This window comes from Bombus vosnesenskii, unplaced genomic scaffold (genome assembly GCF_011952255.1).
Source record: "Bombus vosnesenskii isolate JDL3184/JDL3185 unplaced genomic scaffold, Bvos_JDL3184-5_v1.1 scf7180000013263, whole genome shotgun sequence".
Classification (NCBI taxonomy): Eukaryota; Metazoa; Arthropoda; class Insecta; order Hymenoptera; family Apidae; genus Bombus; species Bombus vosnesenskii.
The window spans coordinates 4,488,105-4,503,156 of record NW_022882923.1 but is presented as its reverse complement, the minus strand read 5'-3'; the positions used below and the strand labels follow the sequence as shown (position 1 = coordinate 4,503,156).

General features: G+C 30.0%; 3 protein-coding genes across 6 annotated transcripts in view; 2 read left to right on the top strand and 1 right to left on the bottom strand.

Moving 5' to 3' along the window:
• Positions 1 to 1,067: 1,067 nt before the first annotated feature.
• On the top strand, positions 1,068 to 3,870 carry LOC117230612 (bifunctional purine biosynthesis protein PURH). The gene is made up of 7 exons (XM_033488224.1): positions 1,068 to 1,178; positions 1,510 to 1,713; positions 1,793 to 2,081; positions 2,160 to 2,651; positions 2,729 to 3,118; positions 3,207 to 3,471; positions 3,550 to 3,870. Exons 1-7 carry the CDS (start codon positions 1,160 to 1,162, stop codon positions 3,667 to 3,669), a joined length of 1,779 nt encoding a protein of 592 aa, XP_033344115.1. The 5' UTR covers positions 1,068 to 1,159; the 3' UTR covers positions 3,670 to 3,870.
• A 165-nt stretch (positions 3,871 to 4,035) lies between these two features.
• Positions 4,036 to 6,154, top strand: LOC117230972 (cleavage stimulation factor subunit 2). 2 transcript variants are annotated; one of them, XM_033488966.1, is made up of 8 exons: positions 4,036 to 4,202; positions 4,288 to 4,366; positions 4,459 to 5,030; positions 5,110 to 5,281; positions 5,352 to 5,378; positions 5,451 to 5,548; positions 5,659 to 5,855; positions 5,978 to 6,154. In XM_033488966.1, exons 1-8 carry the CDS (start codon positions 4,142 to 4,144, stop codon positions 6,095 to 6,097), a joined length of 1,326 nt encoding a protein of 441 aa, XP_033344857.1. In that variant the 5' UTR covers positions 4,036 to 4,141; the 3' UTR covers positions 6,098 to 6,154. The 2 variants fall into 2 exon arrangements, with proteins under 2 accessions (XP_033344857.1, XP_033344867.1); XM_033488976.1 differs by lacking the exon at positions 5,352 to 5,378.
• The window catches only part of LOC117230951 (RING finger protein 17), a 308,646-nt gene continuing 299,468 nt past the window's right edge, over positions 5,875 to 15,052 (bottom strand). For all 3 annotated transcript variants that reach the window (XM_033488932.1, XM_033488923.1, XM_033488941.1), the window contains 21 exons: positions 14,870 to 14,994; positions 13,441 to 13,589; positions 13,002 to 13,070; positions 12,446 to 12,598; positions 11,944 to 12,223; positions 11,622 to 11,778; positions 11,437 to 11,550; positions 11,088 to 11,193; positions 10,623 to 10,792; positions 10,303 to 10,538; positions 9,439 to 10,042; positions 9,014 to 9,162; positions 8,560 to 8,915; positions 8,271 to 8,446; positions 8,072 to 8,191; positions 7,883 to 7,993; positions 7,217 to 7,708; positions 7,036 to 7,129; positions 6,728 to 6,878; positions 6,490 to 6,649; positions 5,875 to 6,419 (listed from right to left, as the gene is read on the bottom strand). In XM_033488932.1, the coding sequence (XP_033344823.1) occupies positions 6,285 to 6,419; positions 6,490 to 6,649; positions 6,728 to 6,878; positions 7,036 to 7,129; positions 7,217 to 7,708; positions 7,883 to 7,993; positions 8,072 to 8,191; positions 8,271 to 8,446; positions 8,560 to 8,915; positions 9,014 to 9,162; positions 9,439 to 10,042; positions 10,303 to 10,538; positions 10,623 to 10,792; positions 11,088 to 11,193; positions 11,437 to 11,550; positions 11,622 to 11,778; positions 11,944 to 12,223; positions 12,446 to 12,598; positions 13,002 to 13,070; positions 13,441 to 13,589; positions 14,870 to 14,994 (4,107 nt within the window). In that variant the 3' untranslated portion in view covers positions 5,875 to 6,284. The remainder of the gene's footprint in view (positions 6,420 to 6,489; positions 6,650 to 6,727; positions 6,879 to 7,035; positions 7,130 to 7,216; positions 7,709 to 7,882; positions 7,994 to 8,071; positions 8,192 to 8,270; positions 8,447 to 8,559; positions 8,916 to 9,013; positions 9,163 to 9,438; positions 10,043 to 10,302; positions 10,539 to 10,622; positions 10,793 to 11,087; positions 11,194 to 11,436; positions 11,551 to 11,621; positions 11,779 to 11,943; positions 12,224 to 12,445; positions 12,599 to 13,001; positions 13,071 to 13,440; positions 13,590 to 14,869; positions 14,995 to 15,052) is intronic.

Below are 15,052 nucleotides of genomic sequence, written 5' to 3'. Positions count from 1 at the left end.
TCCTAAATCTAAAAAATAACAGAATTATTTTATCTAAAATAGTAGGCTGTTACTATTGTTATTAACAGTGATTAATTTATTACATTAAACATTTGAAAAATGTGCATAATAAATTTCTTGAAATAAATTAAAGCAATTTCTTTATATCATTATCAGCAAAAAATATTCCTGCCCTTCTTCCTCTGTATATTATTAATTCAATAATAAATAATTGATAAGTTGCATTAATAACAAATAAATCATAGAATAATTTAAAGATTATTATTCTATTTCGTTCAAACTCTCAAATGATGTTTGCTTGTTTTGTTACATGTGATTTATCATATCGGTGAAACTTTTATGGCAACAGTGAGCTATTTACGTCATAAAAGTTACTTTTGTAGATTGTATGAATTTTATAAACATTCTGAAGTATCCTTAATGTATAAAATTTGAGTAATTTTATTTAATTTTATATTATTACTATAATATATAAATTATATATATATAATAATAATAATAATAATATGTATATAATAATATATGTATACATACATATATACAGTTAATATATTTTTATGTCAATATATAGGGTAACCCAGTTAAATAAGATCACCTAAATATCTGCCTTATTTATTGTTGTATGAAAAAATATCTCAAAAATAGACTTTTTTAAAGCATGTCAAGGCCATTAGTAGTTCTTTAAATAGAACTCTGTATTTATATATAATATATACAATTATGTATAATGTACAATGTATTATGACTTTAGCATAACTTACAATAATATAAAAAGTGTATCAAAATATTTCAACGATGAAAATATATTTTGCAAGTTGTATCAATTTTTTAAGTCAATACTTGCAGTTTATTATAAGATATTTTATCTAATGTGATAACATTTGATCTTTAAGACCCCCGCAAATTGCAAAATATTTTGAAGTTATAATATTCGATGCTATTTCGTATACACATTCGTGAACACGTGTGTAGTATTTAGTTACCTATACATATTTATATACATATATGTATACACAGTACGGATTATAATGGGGGATAAGATAATTTCAGAGTTGCACACTTGTTGAATCTCTCCCATTGTGCTTGCAATACCCGTAAGCGTTGAATTTCGTTCAGACTGATTTCTTTTCACAGTAATATTTTTAGAAGAAATAAAACCATGTCTGCTGGAAATTTAGGTAAGTATATTTGTAATTATTAAGGAAAAATTAAGAAAAATAAATGAGAATAAATGAGTGAAAAATCAAATTTTCCAGACCTGGAATACTTATGATTAGAATTTATTAATATCTATAATTGATTTAAATATTAGTTATTGATATATTATTAATTTATTGCTTATGCGATTATAATTGCTAGTATTGTTGCAATTATGAATATTTTGTAATGTTATATATTATAAAGATATTGTTTATAAATTTTTTTTATTCAATAAACTTTGCCAAATAAAGTAACTAGTATATTTATGTCATAAAATTAACTTATTTTATTTTGTTATTCTATTTCTAGCATTATTGAGTGTATCCGATAAAACAAATCTTTTACCATTTGCTAAAAAGTTACATGAACTAGGTTTGTCTTTAGTCGCATCTGGTGGAACAGCAAAATCTTTGAGAGATGCTGGTCTTCCAGTGAAAGATGTATCTAATATCACTGGTGCACCTGAAATGCTTAATGGAAGAGTCAAGACTCTTCATCCTGCTGTTCATGCTGGTAAAGAGATTCATATATTTGAATTTATTTTTTATTTTACTTATGCCATACATACTATATAGAAAGTTTATTTATGTAGGTATACTAGCTAGACTCACAGACTCAGATCAGCAAGATCTTCATAAACAAAATTATCAGCTCATTCAGCTTGTGGTATGCAATTTGTATCCATTTGTGAACACAGTTGCTAAACCAGGTGTGACAATTGAAGATGCAGTAGAAAATGTAGATATTGGTGGAGTAACTTTGTTACGAGCTGCTGCTAAAAATCATAGTAGAGTAACAGTTATTTGTGATCCTAGTGATTATGAAAAAGTTGGGAAGGAATTAGAATCATCTATTAACAAAGATACTTCGTTGGAAACTAGGTATATATTCTATTAAAATAGATATTAGAGAAAATAGTTTTATACTTTAAAATATTGCATTTTTTTTTAAATTTTTAGACAAGTATTAGCACTTAAAGCATTCACTCATACAGCAGAGTATGATAATGCTATTTCAGATTATTTCCGTAAACAATATAGTAGTGGGGTTTCTCAATTGACATTAAGATATGGAATGAATCCACATCAGAAACCAGCACAAATTTTTACAACTTTAGATAAATTACCACTGACAGTAGTAAATGGTTCCCCAGGTTTTATTAATCTTTGTGATGCATTAAATGGATATCAGTTGGTGAAGGAGTTAAAGGCAGCTTTAAATTTGCCAGCTGCAACATCTTTTAAACATGTTAGTCCAGCTGGTGCAGCAGTTAGTGTACCACTGGACGCTGTAGAAGCAAAGTTATGTCAAGTAGATGACTTATTACACCAACTTACACCACTAGCAACTGCTTATGCACGTGCACGAGGAGCAGATAGAATGTCAAGCTTTGGAGATTTTATTGCATTATCTGACATATGTGATGAAGTTACTGCTAAAATCATATCTAGGTAATGTATGGCATAAACAAATTAAAAATTGAAGTCAAGAAACTATTAATTATTTTTTATTATTATTCATATTTTAGAGAGGTCTCTGATGGTATTATTGCACCTGGCTATTCAGAGGATGCCCTTAAAATTTTAAGGAAGAAAAAAAATGGTGCATATTGTATTCTTCAAATTGATCCAAATTATGTACCATCTCAAATGGAGCGTAGAGTTCTTTTTGGTTTAACTATGGAACAGAAACGTAATGATGCAGTTATTGATAAAAATACATTTTCCAATGTAGTAACTAAAAATTTGACCATTTCTGATAGTGCTATGAGAGATTTAATTGTTGCTACTATTGCTTTAAAGTATACCCAAAGTAATTCAGTTTGTTATGCAAAAGATGGGCAAGTAATTGGAATAGGTGCAGGACAACAATCAAGGATTCATTGTACAAGACTTGCTGGTGATAAAGCTGATAACTGGTATATTGTGTTCTTAATATCTAGTATCTGTTGCATATATCGTAATAATCGATCTATTATTGTCAACGTTATAATGAACGTTTTTCAGGTGGCTTCGACAGCATCCCAAAGTTACTGGTATGAAGTTTAAGAAAAGTGTAAAACGAGCAGAAATTTCGAATGCTATTGACAATTATGTAAACGGATCTATTGGAAAAGATATGGATGAGGCTACTTGGGCGGAAATGTACGAGGAAGTTCCACAGAAACTCTCAGAAAGTGATAAAACAGAATGGATAAACAAAGCGGACAATGTTGTTTTAAGTAGCGATGCTTTTTTCCCATTCAGAGATAATGTGGATAGAGCTAAATTGGTATATAGTTTAGTTATTTATTGTATTATCTTGCCATATCTTTTTTTGAAATTTTAAAAGGTAATTATTTAATTACAGAGCGGCGTCAAATATATTGCAAGCCCTTCTGGTTCTGTAAATGATAAGACAGTAATACAAGCTTGTGATGAACATAAAATGGTATTGATTCATACTAATTTGAGATTGTTCCACCATTAAGTAAAAAAGATATGATTCAACGATTGCTTTCTTGTTTAATTATATCAAAGCATTATACATTATGAAAATCATATTGTCTATAGTCTATTATAGTAATGAAGAAATAGTTTTACATCATAAATTTATCAAGAGCTAATGTATGGTTGATTGTAATATTGAAAATGTACTTTTATATGAAATAAAATAAACTGACAAAAAATATGTTATTTCTTAATTTATTTTTGTTTACTTTTGAATTTAAATTATCCATTTAGAAGATCAATTAATAGATGAGAGATATATAATTTATGCGATTTATGGCAGAATAATATAAATGGTGTAATAAAAAAAATAAAAATACATAAAATAATGTGATATTATCGATTAGCCATGTATCAATGTGAATTGGTTTTCGTTTGTGTTTTTCTAGTAACAGCGAACTAGTGCTGTGTTCAAACTTCGAATAATAAACAAAAGCGAATAAATTGCAAAAATGAGTAATTCAACTATTTCTGATCAATCGCTCATGGACAAGTCTATGCGGAGTGTTTTCGGTAAGAAACATTGTTTGATATTAGATTATTTTTTATTAATAATGATACCGCATAACCTTCAAATATGTATGATCTTTTTGAATAGTCGGGAATATCCCGTACGAAGCCACAGAGGAGAATTTAAAGGATATTTTTAGCGAAGTTGGACCAGTGCTTTCATTTAAGTAAGTTCATTTTGAATTTAAATATTATTAATTAATAATAAATTGTTATTGTAGATCTTTATATTACTTACAAAAATTTGTAATTTAATTAGATTAGTGTTCGATCGGGAGACAGGCAAGCCAAAGGGATATGGATTTTGTGAGTACAAAGATCAAGAGACAGCTCTTAGTGCTATGAGAAACTTGAATGGTTATGAAATTGGTGGAAGAACATTGCGGGTTGATAATGCATGTACAGAAAAGAGTCGAATGGAAATGCAAAGTCTTTTACAAGGGCAGAATACTGAGAATCCATATGGAGAAGCAGTACAATCGGATAAAGCTCCAGAAGCTATAAGTAAAGCTGTTGCATCCTTACCACCTGAGCAAATGTTTGAACTTATGAAACAAATGAAGCTTTGTGTACAAAACAATCCAAATGAGGCACGTCAAATGTTGCTCCAAAATCCTCAACTGGCATATGCCTTGCTACAAGCTCAGGTAGTAATGAGAATAGTGGACCCTCATACAGCAGTTAATATGTTACATAAAGCAAATCCAATCCCAGGTGTATTAACACCTTCTGATAAGCCAGCTGTACATCCAGTTGTACCCCGAATAGAAGAACCATGGGCTCCTACGCGTCCAGCAGCAGTTACTAATCCTCCAGCACCAATTTTTGCTGGTGAGAACAGTGAAATTTTAATTTTATTTGTCTAAATTTAGATATCCTTTAATGTTTAGATAACAAAATTTTATGACAGGTCAAGATGTTGATTTACGTACATTGGACAGACAAATGGATCCACGTCTAGCTAGAATGGATCAAGATTTAAGAGGACCACAACAAGTACAACCAACACCTGTCAGTGCATCTCCAGCTGTACCTGCCAATACAGATCCTAGAGCACTTAGTACATTCAATATTTCGGACAAGTTAGTATTTCTTTCATGTTAAACAAATCTCTTAAATTAATATATTTTAAGAATGTGTTCTTTTTTACAGCACACTTCCTGTTGAAGGAGTTGAGAGGTTCTACAATTATCATAGATAATTTAAAATCAAAGTATTTAAAACATTCTAAAAGAGTATGATTTTTTTCAGTTTCTGTCGTGATCCAAGAACAGATAGATTTGGTAGAGATCCAAGGGATCCTAGAGATCCAAGAATGCCTATTGATCCAAGAATTACAAAAGCTAATCGTAAGTTTTTCAAAATATTTCTTATTTATTATAATAATGAGAAATTCAAAATAAGAAATTTAATTACTTCTTTATAATTGTATCTATTTTTTGTTAATTTTATCCTTTAGCACCAGTGCCAGTTGCACTACCAGTGGTGCCAAGACCTGTTGCAGCACCTACTGGTCCATCTTCGAATGTTGCTACAGCTAGTGTAGCAACTCCAGTTACTGCATTGACCACGTCAACGACATCTGCAACGTCGAGGCTTATGGCAGGCATGTCTCCAGCGGGAAATATACCGAGCGGTGCGTCTGACCAGGAGAAGGTATTTAAAAACAAATTACATATAGATGTCATTTATTTTTATATAAAAATATATAAAATCTTATATTATTCAGTTATATAGTAGATGACAAAATGTAAAAATAATTACTAATTTCATTGTAGGCGGCTTTAATAATGCAAGTACTACAATTATCTGATGAACAAATCGCTATGTTACCACCTGAACAAAGGCAAAGTATTTTATTACTTAAAGAACAGATTGCTAAAAGTGCTCAACGTTAATATACTTCTAGTAACTTTTTCCTTTTATAACAATAAACATCTAAATTTGCCTAAAAACTGTAATAGTTTAACATATAAACTTAGTTCGTATGGTTAATAAGTTTTTAACATAAAATCTCATTCTGGTATTTAATAATTTTATACCAACTTATCGTTGTAAATGATAGAAATAAATATGTGTTACTATTTAAGGATAATGTAGATCGTCGATCTTTTTTGATCTAACTTCGAATAAACCTTCTTCAATTAAAGTATTGTATATAACTTTCCCACATTTTTCGTCTTCATACAGTTCAACGCTCATAAACTCTTCATCAGTTTCCTAAAACAATTAATTTCATTATTTATCATCTATTATTAAATGTATGATTAATCAGTACATAATTACTTACTTTAATTTTAGCTATAACACGTTTATTGTACATTTTTTCTAATTGAGAGAGTAGCTTATCATGATCGAATATAGAAACAACTTCTACATTCCACAATTTACATTTCATTGCAATAGTAGGTATCTCCATCCATTCTTTTTTTAAAGTGTACAATTCACACCTGTTATGTAAATAAACGAATGGTCTTTATATTAAGTTGCAATAACATATTAATATAAACCAGATAAATGTGACTTACTGTTGTGAATTTACTTTTCTATATTCGTCGTTACCGTAATCTACATAAAGCAGTTTAATTTCAATATTATCTGAATTTATAATAGGTTCAGATTCCGTTATTAGACATCGATACCAAAGATTATCATTGAATTTCGCGCAGCATGGAGTATCTACAAATAATAAATTCATTCCAGTTCATAAGATACATAAAGGTGAAAGTATATAGAATTATTTGTTATATTTAATTCTTTCATAATCACTTTGATTAAAATTCATAGCAAGCCCTTTCTTCTAAATAATTATTACTTTTAGTTGAGTAATACTTACTAACAGTAAACTTTGTAATCAATGGTTGTTTGTCCGCATTTTCTTGCAAGTCCTTCATTAAAAGCTCATACTGTGTATAATATGCATTTAAAATCTAAAATGGAGGAAATATTTACTTACATTGTAAATATTTAAAATAAGATGAGAAAACGAGGCATGAGATGATAGTTTCATAACATACCGTACAATGAATATTTTCTTTTAATTGAGCATAGAAGATAGTAGGAGTAATACAGCAACACATTTCTATCTCAATATAGTCTATGTCGTTTGGTATATTTATAAGTTTATAATGCATTGAAAGATCTTCTTGTGAAGCAATATTAGGAGTTGAAGTAATTGTTGTCTCTAATTTAAACCATGATACATTTTCAACGTCAGTTACAGTATCATTGTCAATATTATGTACAGTATCTGTATCATTATCTGGAAGCAACACAGAATTTCCAGTAATAACTGGATCTTTTATCACGTCATCGCCTAAAGAAAATGATCTCGGGTTTTCTATAACTACATCTGAAGTAACATCTGTAGTAACATTTGTAGTTACTCTATTTTGAGATGTAATGGCCTCAATATTAGGTTTAATGTTCATTTCCAATTCATTGATAAGAAATGTGATTAAATCAGTTTTCTTTTTGCAGTATTTGTTTGGTAAGATCTTTAAAGAAATCTGAAACATTGTAGGCGTACTAAATTAAAAAAGATATGAATAAATAAATAAAACTGAGACTTAATTATTTTATCAAATTTTAAACATTGTAAACGTTTTTCCTATTTTATAAGCATTGTCAAATTATATTAATTTTATTGTTGAATGAAGTTTGTTTTTTGCAACATTACTCACATTGAGGTAATTTTCACTTCTATAAGTGATTGTGACTTCGCATTCCTGTTCAATGAGAAGCTTATGTATTCTATCTAAATCTTCTGTTGCCCAGATTCCACTCTCAGTCCCCTATTAAAGTAAATTTAATCAATAATTTTAGAACATATTGATTAATAGATAATATATGGAATCATTTAAATTATTTACCGGATTTAAACCTTCGATCAAACATTTTGTGCATTGAATTGGAATATCTTCTAAGATAACTTCTTTCTTTAAATCTTCAGTTGTACATTGCTCTATGTTTCCATAGTCTACAAATTCTACCTATAATAAATATATTTCGTAAAGTATTACAACACATATATACTTTGTAATTGAACAGATGATGGGAATAAACTTTTACATTAATTATGTCATTTCCTTGAATCCCCACTACTTTTCCTCGGTACCATTTTTTATTTAAATGATACTGTGCAATACATGGATCTCCCACAGCCCATACAGTATCATAAAGTTCAATTGAACGATTACTGTATATTTTTTCTAATTTCATTTCTATATATTCTAATATTTTACTACCTAAGAAAAGAGGAATATAATAAGAATATAAGAATGAAGTATATTATATGTTTACTATTAAATTTATTACGTTGTATCTTTTAATAGAGTTAATTTAAAAAGTATATACGTACTACCCGTTTTGGAATGAAGATAAAGAAAGCCGCTATGATCTAAGTATGTCGGTATAGCAATAAATGTATCTTCATTTATTGGTTCTACTGGTAACCAAGCTGACGATAAAAGTTTCGGAACGTTACCAAGTATTTCTTCCATGTTCTCATAAATTTGATTATTGAAATCAGAAGTTAAATGATACAATATTGGCTTCGATGTCGCTGTAGTAGCTGTTATCTCCGTGGGCTCATTGGAGCAATTATTAATTTCAAGCCACTTCACGCTTGATTCATATTTCGTTAATCTTTCAAATTTCTTCATTAATTGTCGTTTCAATTCAATTGCTAAAATTTTATCTCTTTTTTTCGCATACCTGGACATTTTTAAGCGTGTGTAAATCAACTTTTTAAGAGGAAAAAATTAGGTAGGAGAATACTATTATTTTAGAGAATATTTGAAGCGATGACGTACTCCTTCACGGGTAATGCTACTCCTTTTTCAACCAACATTCTATTGATAGAATTAATTTCATATCTTGTTGGTGCCAATGGCCCGTCCATTTTTACTTCTTTAATCCATAATTCAACCGGTATTGCAGAATCTTCCATATCTTCGTCTTCCTATAAAATGGCGGAGGAAATACATGGCATTAAAAGGTAATCACATTACGAAGATGTAAAATAAATAACAAACAAATTTATAATGTACAATCTATATAATAGTACTTAATCTGTTCGTATCATGCATTATAATGGTCAGTAGAAGTAAAACTTTTGTTTTACGAACAAGATAAAAAATATTATATGCGATACTATTTAAATAAGATAGATATAAAAAAATTCAGTGTTTTTCTTAACTAATATATTTTTTTTCACTTATTTGTGATTAATGTTTACCAATTTAGATATGTAGAATTTGGAAGTCTGATTGTTATCTATGATTTCGCGCAATTTCTCACAAGACAACGATGGCCACGTGGTGGATCCTCCGCAGGGCAATATACCCGTTAGCTTTATCTTAAAAACGTACGTTGATATCTTAGAGAACAGGGGATACAACGGTTGTATCTCATTTGTCGATACAGTTTCTTCGACTCCTATGTCATATAAAAATGCGACTACTGTATCGTTTGATTTAATATCAACGATTCGGCCACGATAATACATGCCATTTCTTGTAAAATAAACTGCACAAGTAGCACCCTTGGTCCAAGTATCTCGTTTTTCGGGACGATACTTGCTATAAAATTCTTGCATCTGTTTTATCATTAGTTCCACGTCGCTCTGATCGCACGCGGCGTCAGAAACGTAAATGTTGTCTGGAGACTGCACTTGGTGTATTTGAACTTTTATTTTGAAAGGATCTTCATTTTCTTCTATGACTTTCTTCATGTTTTCGTTTATTGGATTATTGTAATATTGATCAGATAATTCTAAATAACTAACATCCTTCTTTTTTTTCGTTTTTAAATCGAATGTAGCCATTGTTGTATTGTGCGGGCTATGTCATAAAATAAAAGAAACATATATTTATTATCATAACATTTGTATAATACGTTTAATATTTATATTAAATATAATAATTATATTTTTAATATTTTTCTGATTATTTTTAATAAATTGATTTTAGATTTAAGATTTTAGATTTCAAAAACAATATCGATAATATAAAAATGAAAAATAAGAAAGAGAGAGAGAGAGAGAGAGAGAAGGGATGATAATTAATGTTTTAAAAGCGTTGTTAGTTGTTCAATTATTTACCTAGAAATGATGTATGTTGCTAGGCACTTTTGTACTAGTAAGTCAGCGACATTAATACTGTCATCATGTGTAAACATGGCAACGTTGTATGTATCTCCGAATTGATTATAAGGGATAACTTTGAAATTTGACTTCATATCCATTAGAAATTTCTTTATGAATTCCTTAGTTTCCGGCTCCCATTGGTTTTTATTGTTAAATCGTGGCTTTATGTTTCTTAATGAAATTCTTACAGCCTGACGGTGAATAAACGATATTTTGCTTCAGAAGAGAATTATATATAAGAGAATTAGAACTAAAGATACATATCAATAAATTACTTGTGTTCTGCAGGACATGTATTTTCTTGGAAGAGCTCTGATGGCATCGTAACTTAATATCAATGTATATCCTAAGTCCACGTAGAAAACTTTTATAGTGTTCTCGGCAACTTCGCGTATGAGCCCTCTGTGCCAATATCCATCGACTCCTCGTGCAGCACACGGTAAATCTGTGTAAAGAAGGACACGCGTAATTAATTATTCAATCAAAGGAATATTTCGCCGCGCAATACGATTGGGCATTTTAGAAGGTAATTTCTAGGTAGCTTCTATGTTAAGAATCTATTAGGCTACATATTTTGTGAATTATAAAAAGAACTTTTGTAAGATCTCAATTCTAAAATATATAGTTGTATACTTTACTGTATAATATTTAATAGCGTGGTAGTACACTCTGGTATTTTATATTTTATAATATTTACTATTATCATTAAATATTTAATAAGAGTACTTTAGGAAATCTACCTTTACAAGGTGCAAAGATAATATAATCAGTGGCAGATATATTTTTTTCGTAATCATTCATCATTTCTTGTTGCATTTTGTGAAAGGTATATCTATTTGCGTGTGTCTGTAACATAAATATTAATTTATTAATTCCTACGTTTTTATTCATTTATTTATTAAACGGAAAACTGATTATTAATAACTGACCGTAAATAATATCTATTAGTTCACTATCTATTAAAGCTATTCATTTACTATGTATTAATTTATATTAGTAATAGTAATAGTAAATTAAATATTAATCTACTATCAACTATTTAATAATTTACTGATAACTGAAGAAAGTAAATATTAACAAATTACGTACCCTTTGAACATATATACAACTAGGAGATTCGACGAATAGGATTTGAACATCCGAATAGGTTTCTAGGTCTAACATTTCCTTAAAATACTTCCTTGTTGAGTCAGGATTCATTCTCTGTAAACAAGAGATCGATGATCAAATCATGCAGAGTAAAATTGAAACGTTTATGGACGGTTCGCAATTACCATTAATGTGTTTGGCGAAATGCAAGTGCCGTATTTCATATACGTTAAGGAGTCTTTCACAGATATTAAACCCGAGTCTTTTGATGATATCACGCACAGATCGACGTAATAGGTATCACCGGTTATCATCTTGATGCACATCGATACTACAGAATTTCTAAAAATATACAATATAATAATAATGTAAAATATTATTGATACAATAATTAAAAGTAAATATGATTATTAATAAAAATTCTAAATAATATAATAAATAATAACAATAACAAATATAGTTACGATAATACAGTAACAATAACAAGTATAGTTTGGTTATACTTACGTGCAAACTAGTTTTTTAAAAACTCGGGTGGCATCGGGATGCCATTTACCATTATTAGGAACAATATCGAACAAAGTGCACCTAAGGGCCATCACCGGTAACATTGCATATTGTGGTATGATATTTCTTATTCTACTCAAAGGCACATTTTCCTCTTTCATGCCATAATCAATAAAGAACAGGCTATATCTTTCGTCATTGTTCATATCCGTTTTCTTCTCTATGACACGTGCACGGTACCAAACATTGTGTTTAGAGCACTGCGCGATGTACAGCGCATCTAGAAACAGAGATATATCCTTTTTAAAAGCAGGAAGCTTGAAAAATTGTAAAAAGCGATCATAATGTTGCATTTAGTAGTTCAGATAAATCGAATCCTACTAAGCGGTCATTTCATTATACAAAAGTTACGGAAAGGGTATTGTGTTTAATAAAAATTTTAGGAAAAATACGACCAAAGAAATGGGAAAGTTCAAACTTGAAGCAAGTGGAGTTATCGTACTTAAAGTTACTTCCGTTGGTATTACTCCTGTAGTAGTTGCCAGTGTAGCCAGTCCTTTGCTAAGATCCGATATTTTCTGTTGATTTTGTACTACCTGAACGTAAAAGCAAGAGGGGTCCACGATGTGGGTGACGTTGACCATCTCCGAGGATCCTTGAAACAAAAGAGAATAAATTAATCCTCCATATATAATATTATATAACTTAGAAGTTATATGCCCATGTATCCACATATCATTTAGAAGTATCAGAACATCCACTGGTACTGCCCAAAATACAATATTTGACGTCGATCAATCAAGAAAACAATTGATCGATTAGAATTTTGTATCGTCGCAAACTAACGATCCGGATCGTATAATGAAAGTTGATAGAAACTTAAACAAGTATCTACAAGAGTTATAGAAGAACGGCGTATTTTAACGATTACAATTATTTGGATAATTTTCGACAAATTATTTCTGACGAAAATATTACGTAAATTGCGATCTTTGCATAAACTTGCAAAGAACGTCCTAAGTGATACTCGTTATTAAGAAAAAGTTGTAGCTACGTACCAATACTAGTAAGACTATCGTCCGTTATGATGTTAGGTTTAGTCTTCGGGGATGTTTCCTCATTTTCTACTAAAATAAACGATTTTCATTATGAGAAAATTTTCAACTAATAAAATTAAATTAATAAAATTATCAATTATTCGTTTCATAATAATATAGTCTACTCTTAAAATCAAAAAGTTTGCAACAATAAGGAGGGCAGCTCCAATATTTAAATTGTATTTATTCGAAGGGAAAGAAAGATTTAGGTTTCATATTTAAAAGTGCGAAAGTTTATTACACCAAGTGTTAGCTGATAATGAATTTATAGCATGTTTGATAAAGTATTCTGGTTTTGAGTTGGTCGTTGTTGGTTTATTCAAATTATTGGAAAGTGGAGCTGCCTCACCATTCAATTCTTTCCATTTTGAAAATTGATAATGAAGAAAATTAATATTACGCGAAGTAACAATCTCTTCGACCAATGGTTCTATCTCGTAATCCTTTGGTAGCAAATCCTTTTGTTGCAGACTGTAAATTGGCGTTTTCGGTATGTACACGCAGCAGTGTTCTTCTATGGTCTTAATGACGTTATTATTGATGTCAAATCTGCGAAAAGAAGCGTTCATTCTTCTTAAGAAAATATGTTAGAGGATGTGTCGTTTAATTAAGAAATAACAGCTGCTTCGATGACCAAGTTACACTTAATCGCAATATAATGATTTAAAATTCAAGTAATATTACAGTGGCTCGTAAACATAAATAATTTTATTACAAATCTATAAGTTCTTTTTCATTGTTAATTACTCTATGTATTGGTATTGGTGTTATTTCCAGATGTGCAAATTTCATAAAAAATCTATCGATCCAATAGAATATTAAAGTCTCGATTGCATTCGAATTATCGCATACAAGCATCGAAAAGAAAAAAAAACAGATTTGTTTTAATTAGTCGAAATCTCGGGGAGAAAATAACGTTCGTTCTGCTGGTTAAAAAAAAAAAGAAAAGAAAAGGAGGAATATACCGAAGCCGCTTTAAAACGCAACCGTAGATACATTACGCTTTAATTAATTACTCTTACACCTCGAGTGCTCTCTCCATTCCCACCAGTTTCTTTTTCTGTCTTTCATTCTCTTTTCGTTCGGACATCTATAAGCTGCTTACGAATATAAACGACAGAGGATTTGTCTGACTCTGCACCATCGTCGGTGTCGAGGAAAATAAATCGTTCAATATGCACCGGAGATTTTGATTTATCAAAAGCTCTAGATTTTTCACTGTGTCGGAAAATCTCTGTGTACCGTACGAGAGCTGCAAGAACGTTAAGGAATATGATTTTGTTGTTCGACCGTTTTAATGTTGGAATCGAGATAAATATCGTGCTGGATCGACATCGATCACCTATTCAAACAATATTAAAACGTGTTAATAAATTTTATTCCTCGTTCGTTGTTTTCTTATTTCGTTTTATCAATTGTTTTTGAGACAATGGTAACCGAGACGAATGGAAGCAGATATTTGAGGCAACTGATGATAATTATGCGACAGATATATCCTCGATAAAATTCTATCATTTTATTAAAATTTTATTTCACTGTTTCACTTTACTTTCAGAAATTTCATTATTTTACTTTATTTTTAAAAGCATTGGTTCGTCATTCCATCAAAGGATAGAACGAAGAGATTAGGAATGTTATATTTTCTAGTTTCTTTAAATCGTATGTTTGTTTTTAATCTTTAGCTGTTATCGAAGTTGAAGGTAAAAATTATTTTCTCGTTTCTCGCAGTCGGAAGTAAAAGAAGTTCGGAGAAAGGAAACGAGGAGTAAGTTAAAGAAACGAAAGTTAAAGAAGAGAAAAATATTGCACGAAAATGAAATATCACTTACTCGATTTTATTATCTTTATCAGTGTTTTGAATCAGATAGCATGGAATGTTGGCCATCGGTTCCAATTTTTTTATCACCTGCTGAATGTCTATGTGGTCGAGGTTGTTTTTGACCGATGTCGATATCTGAAACAGATTTTTTAGTGCGCCAATCGATCGTCTAATCTTTTACAGTAGCCTTTTA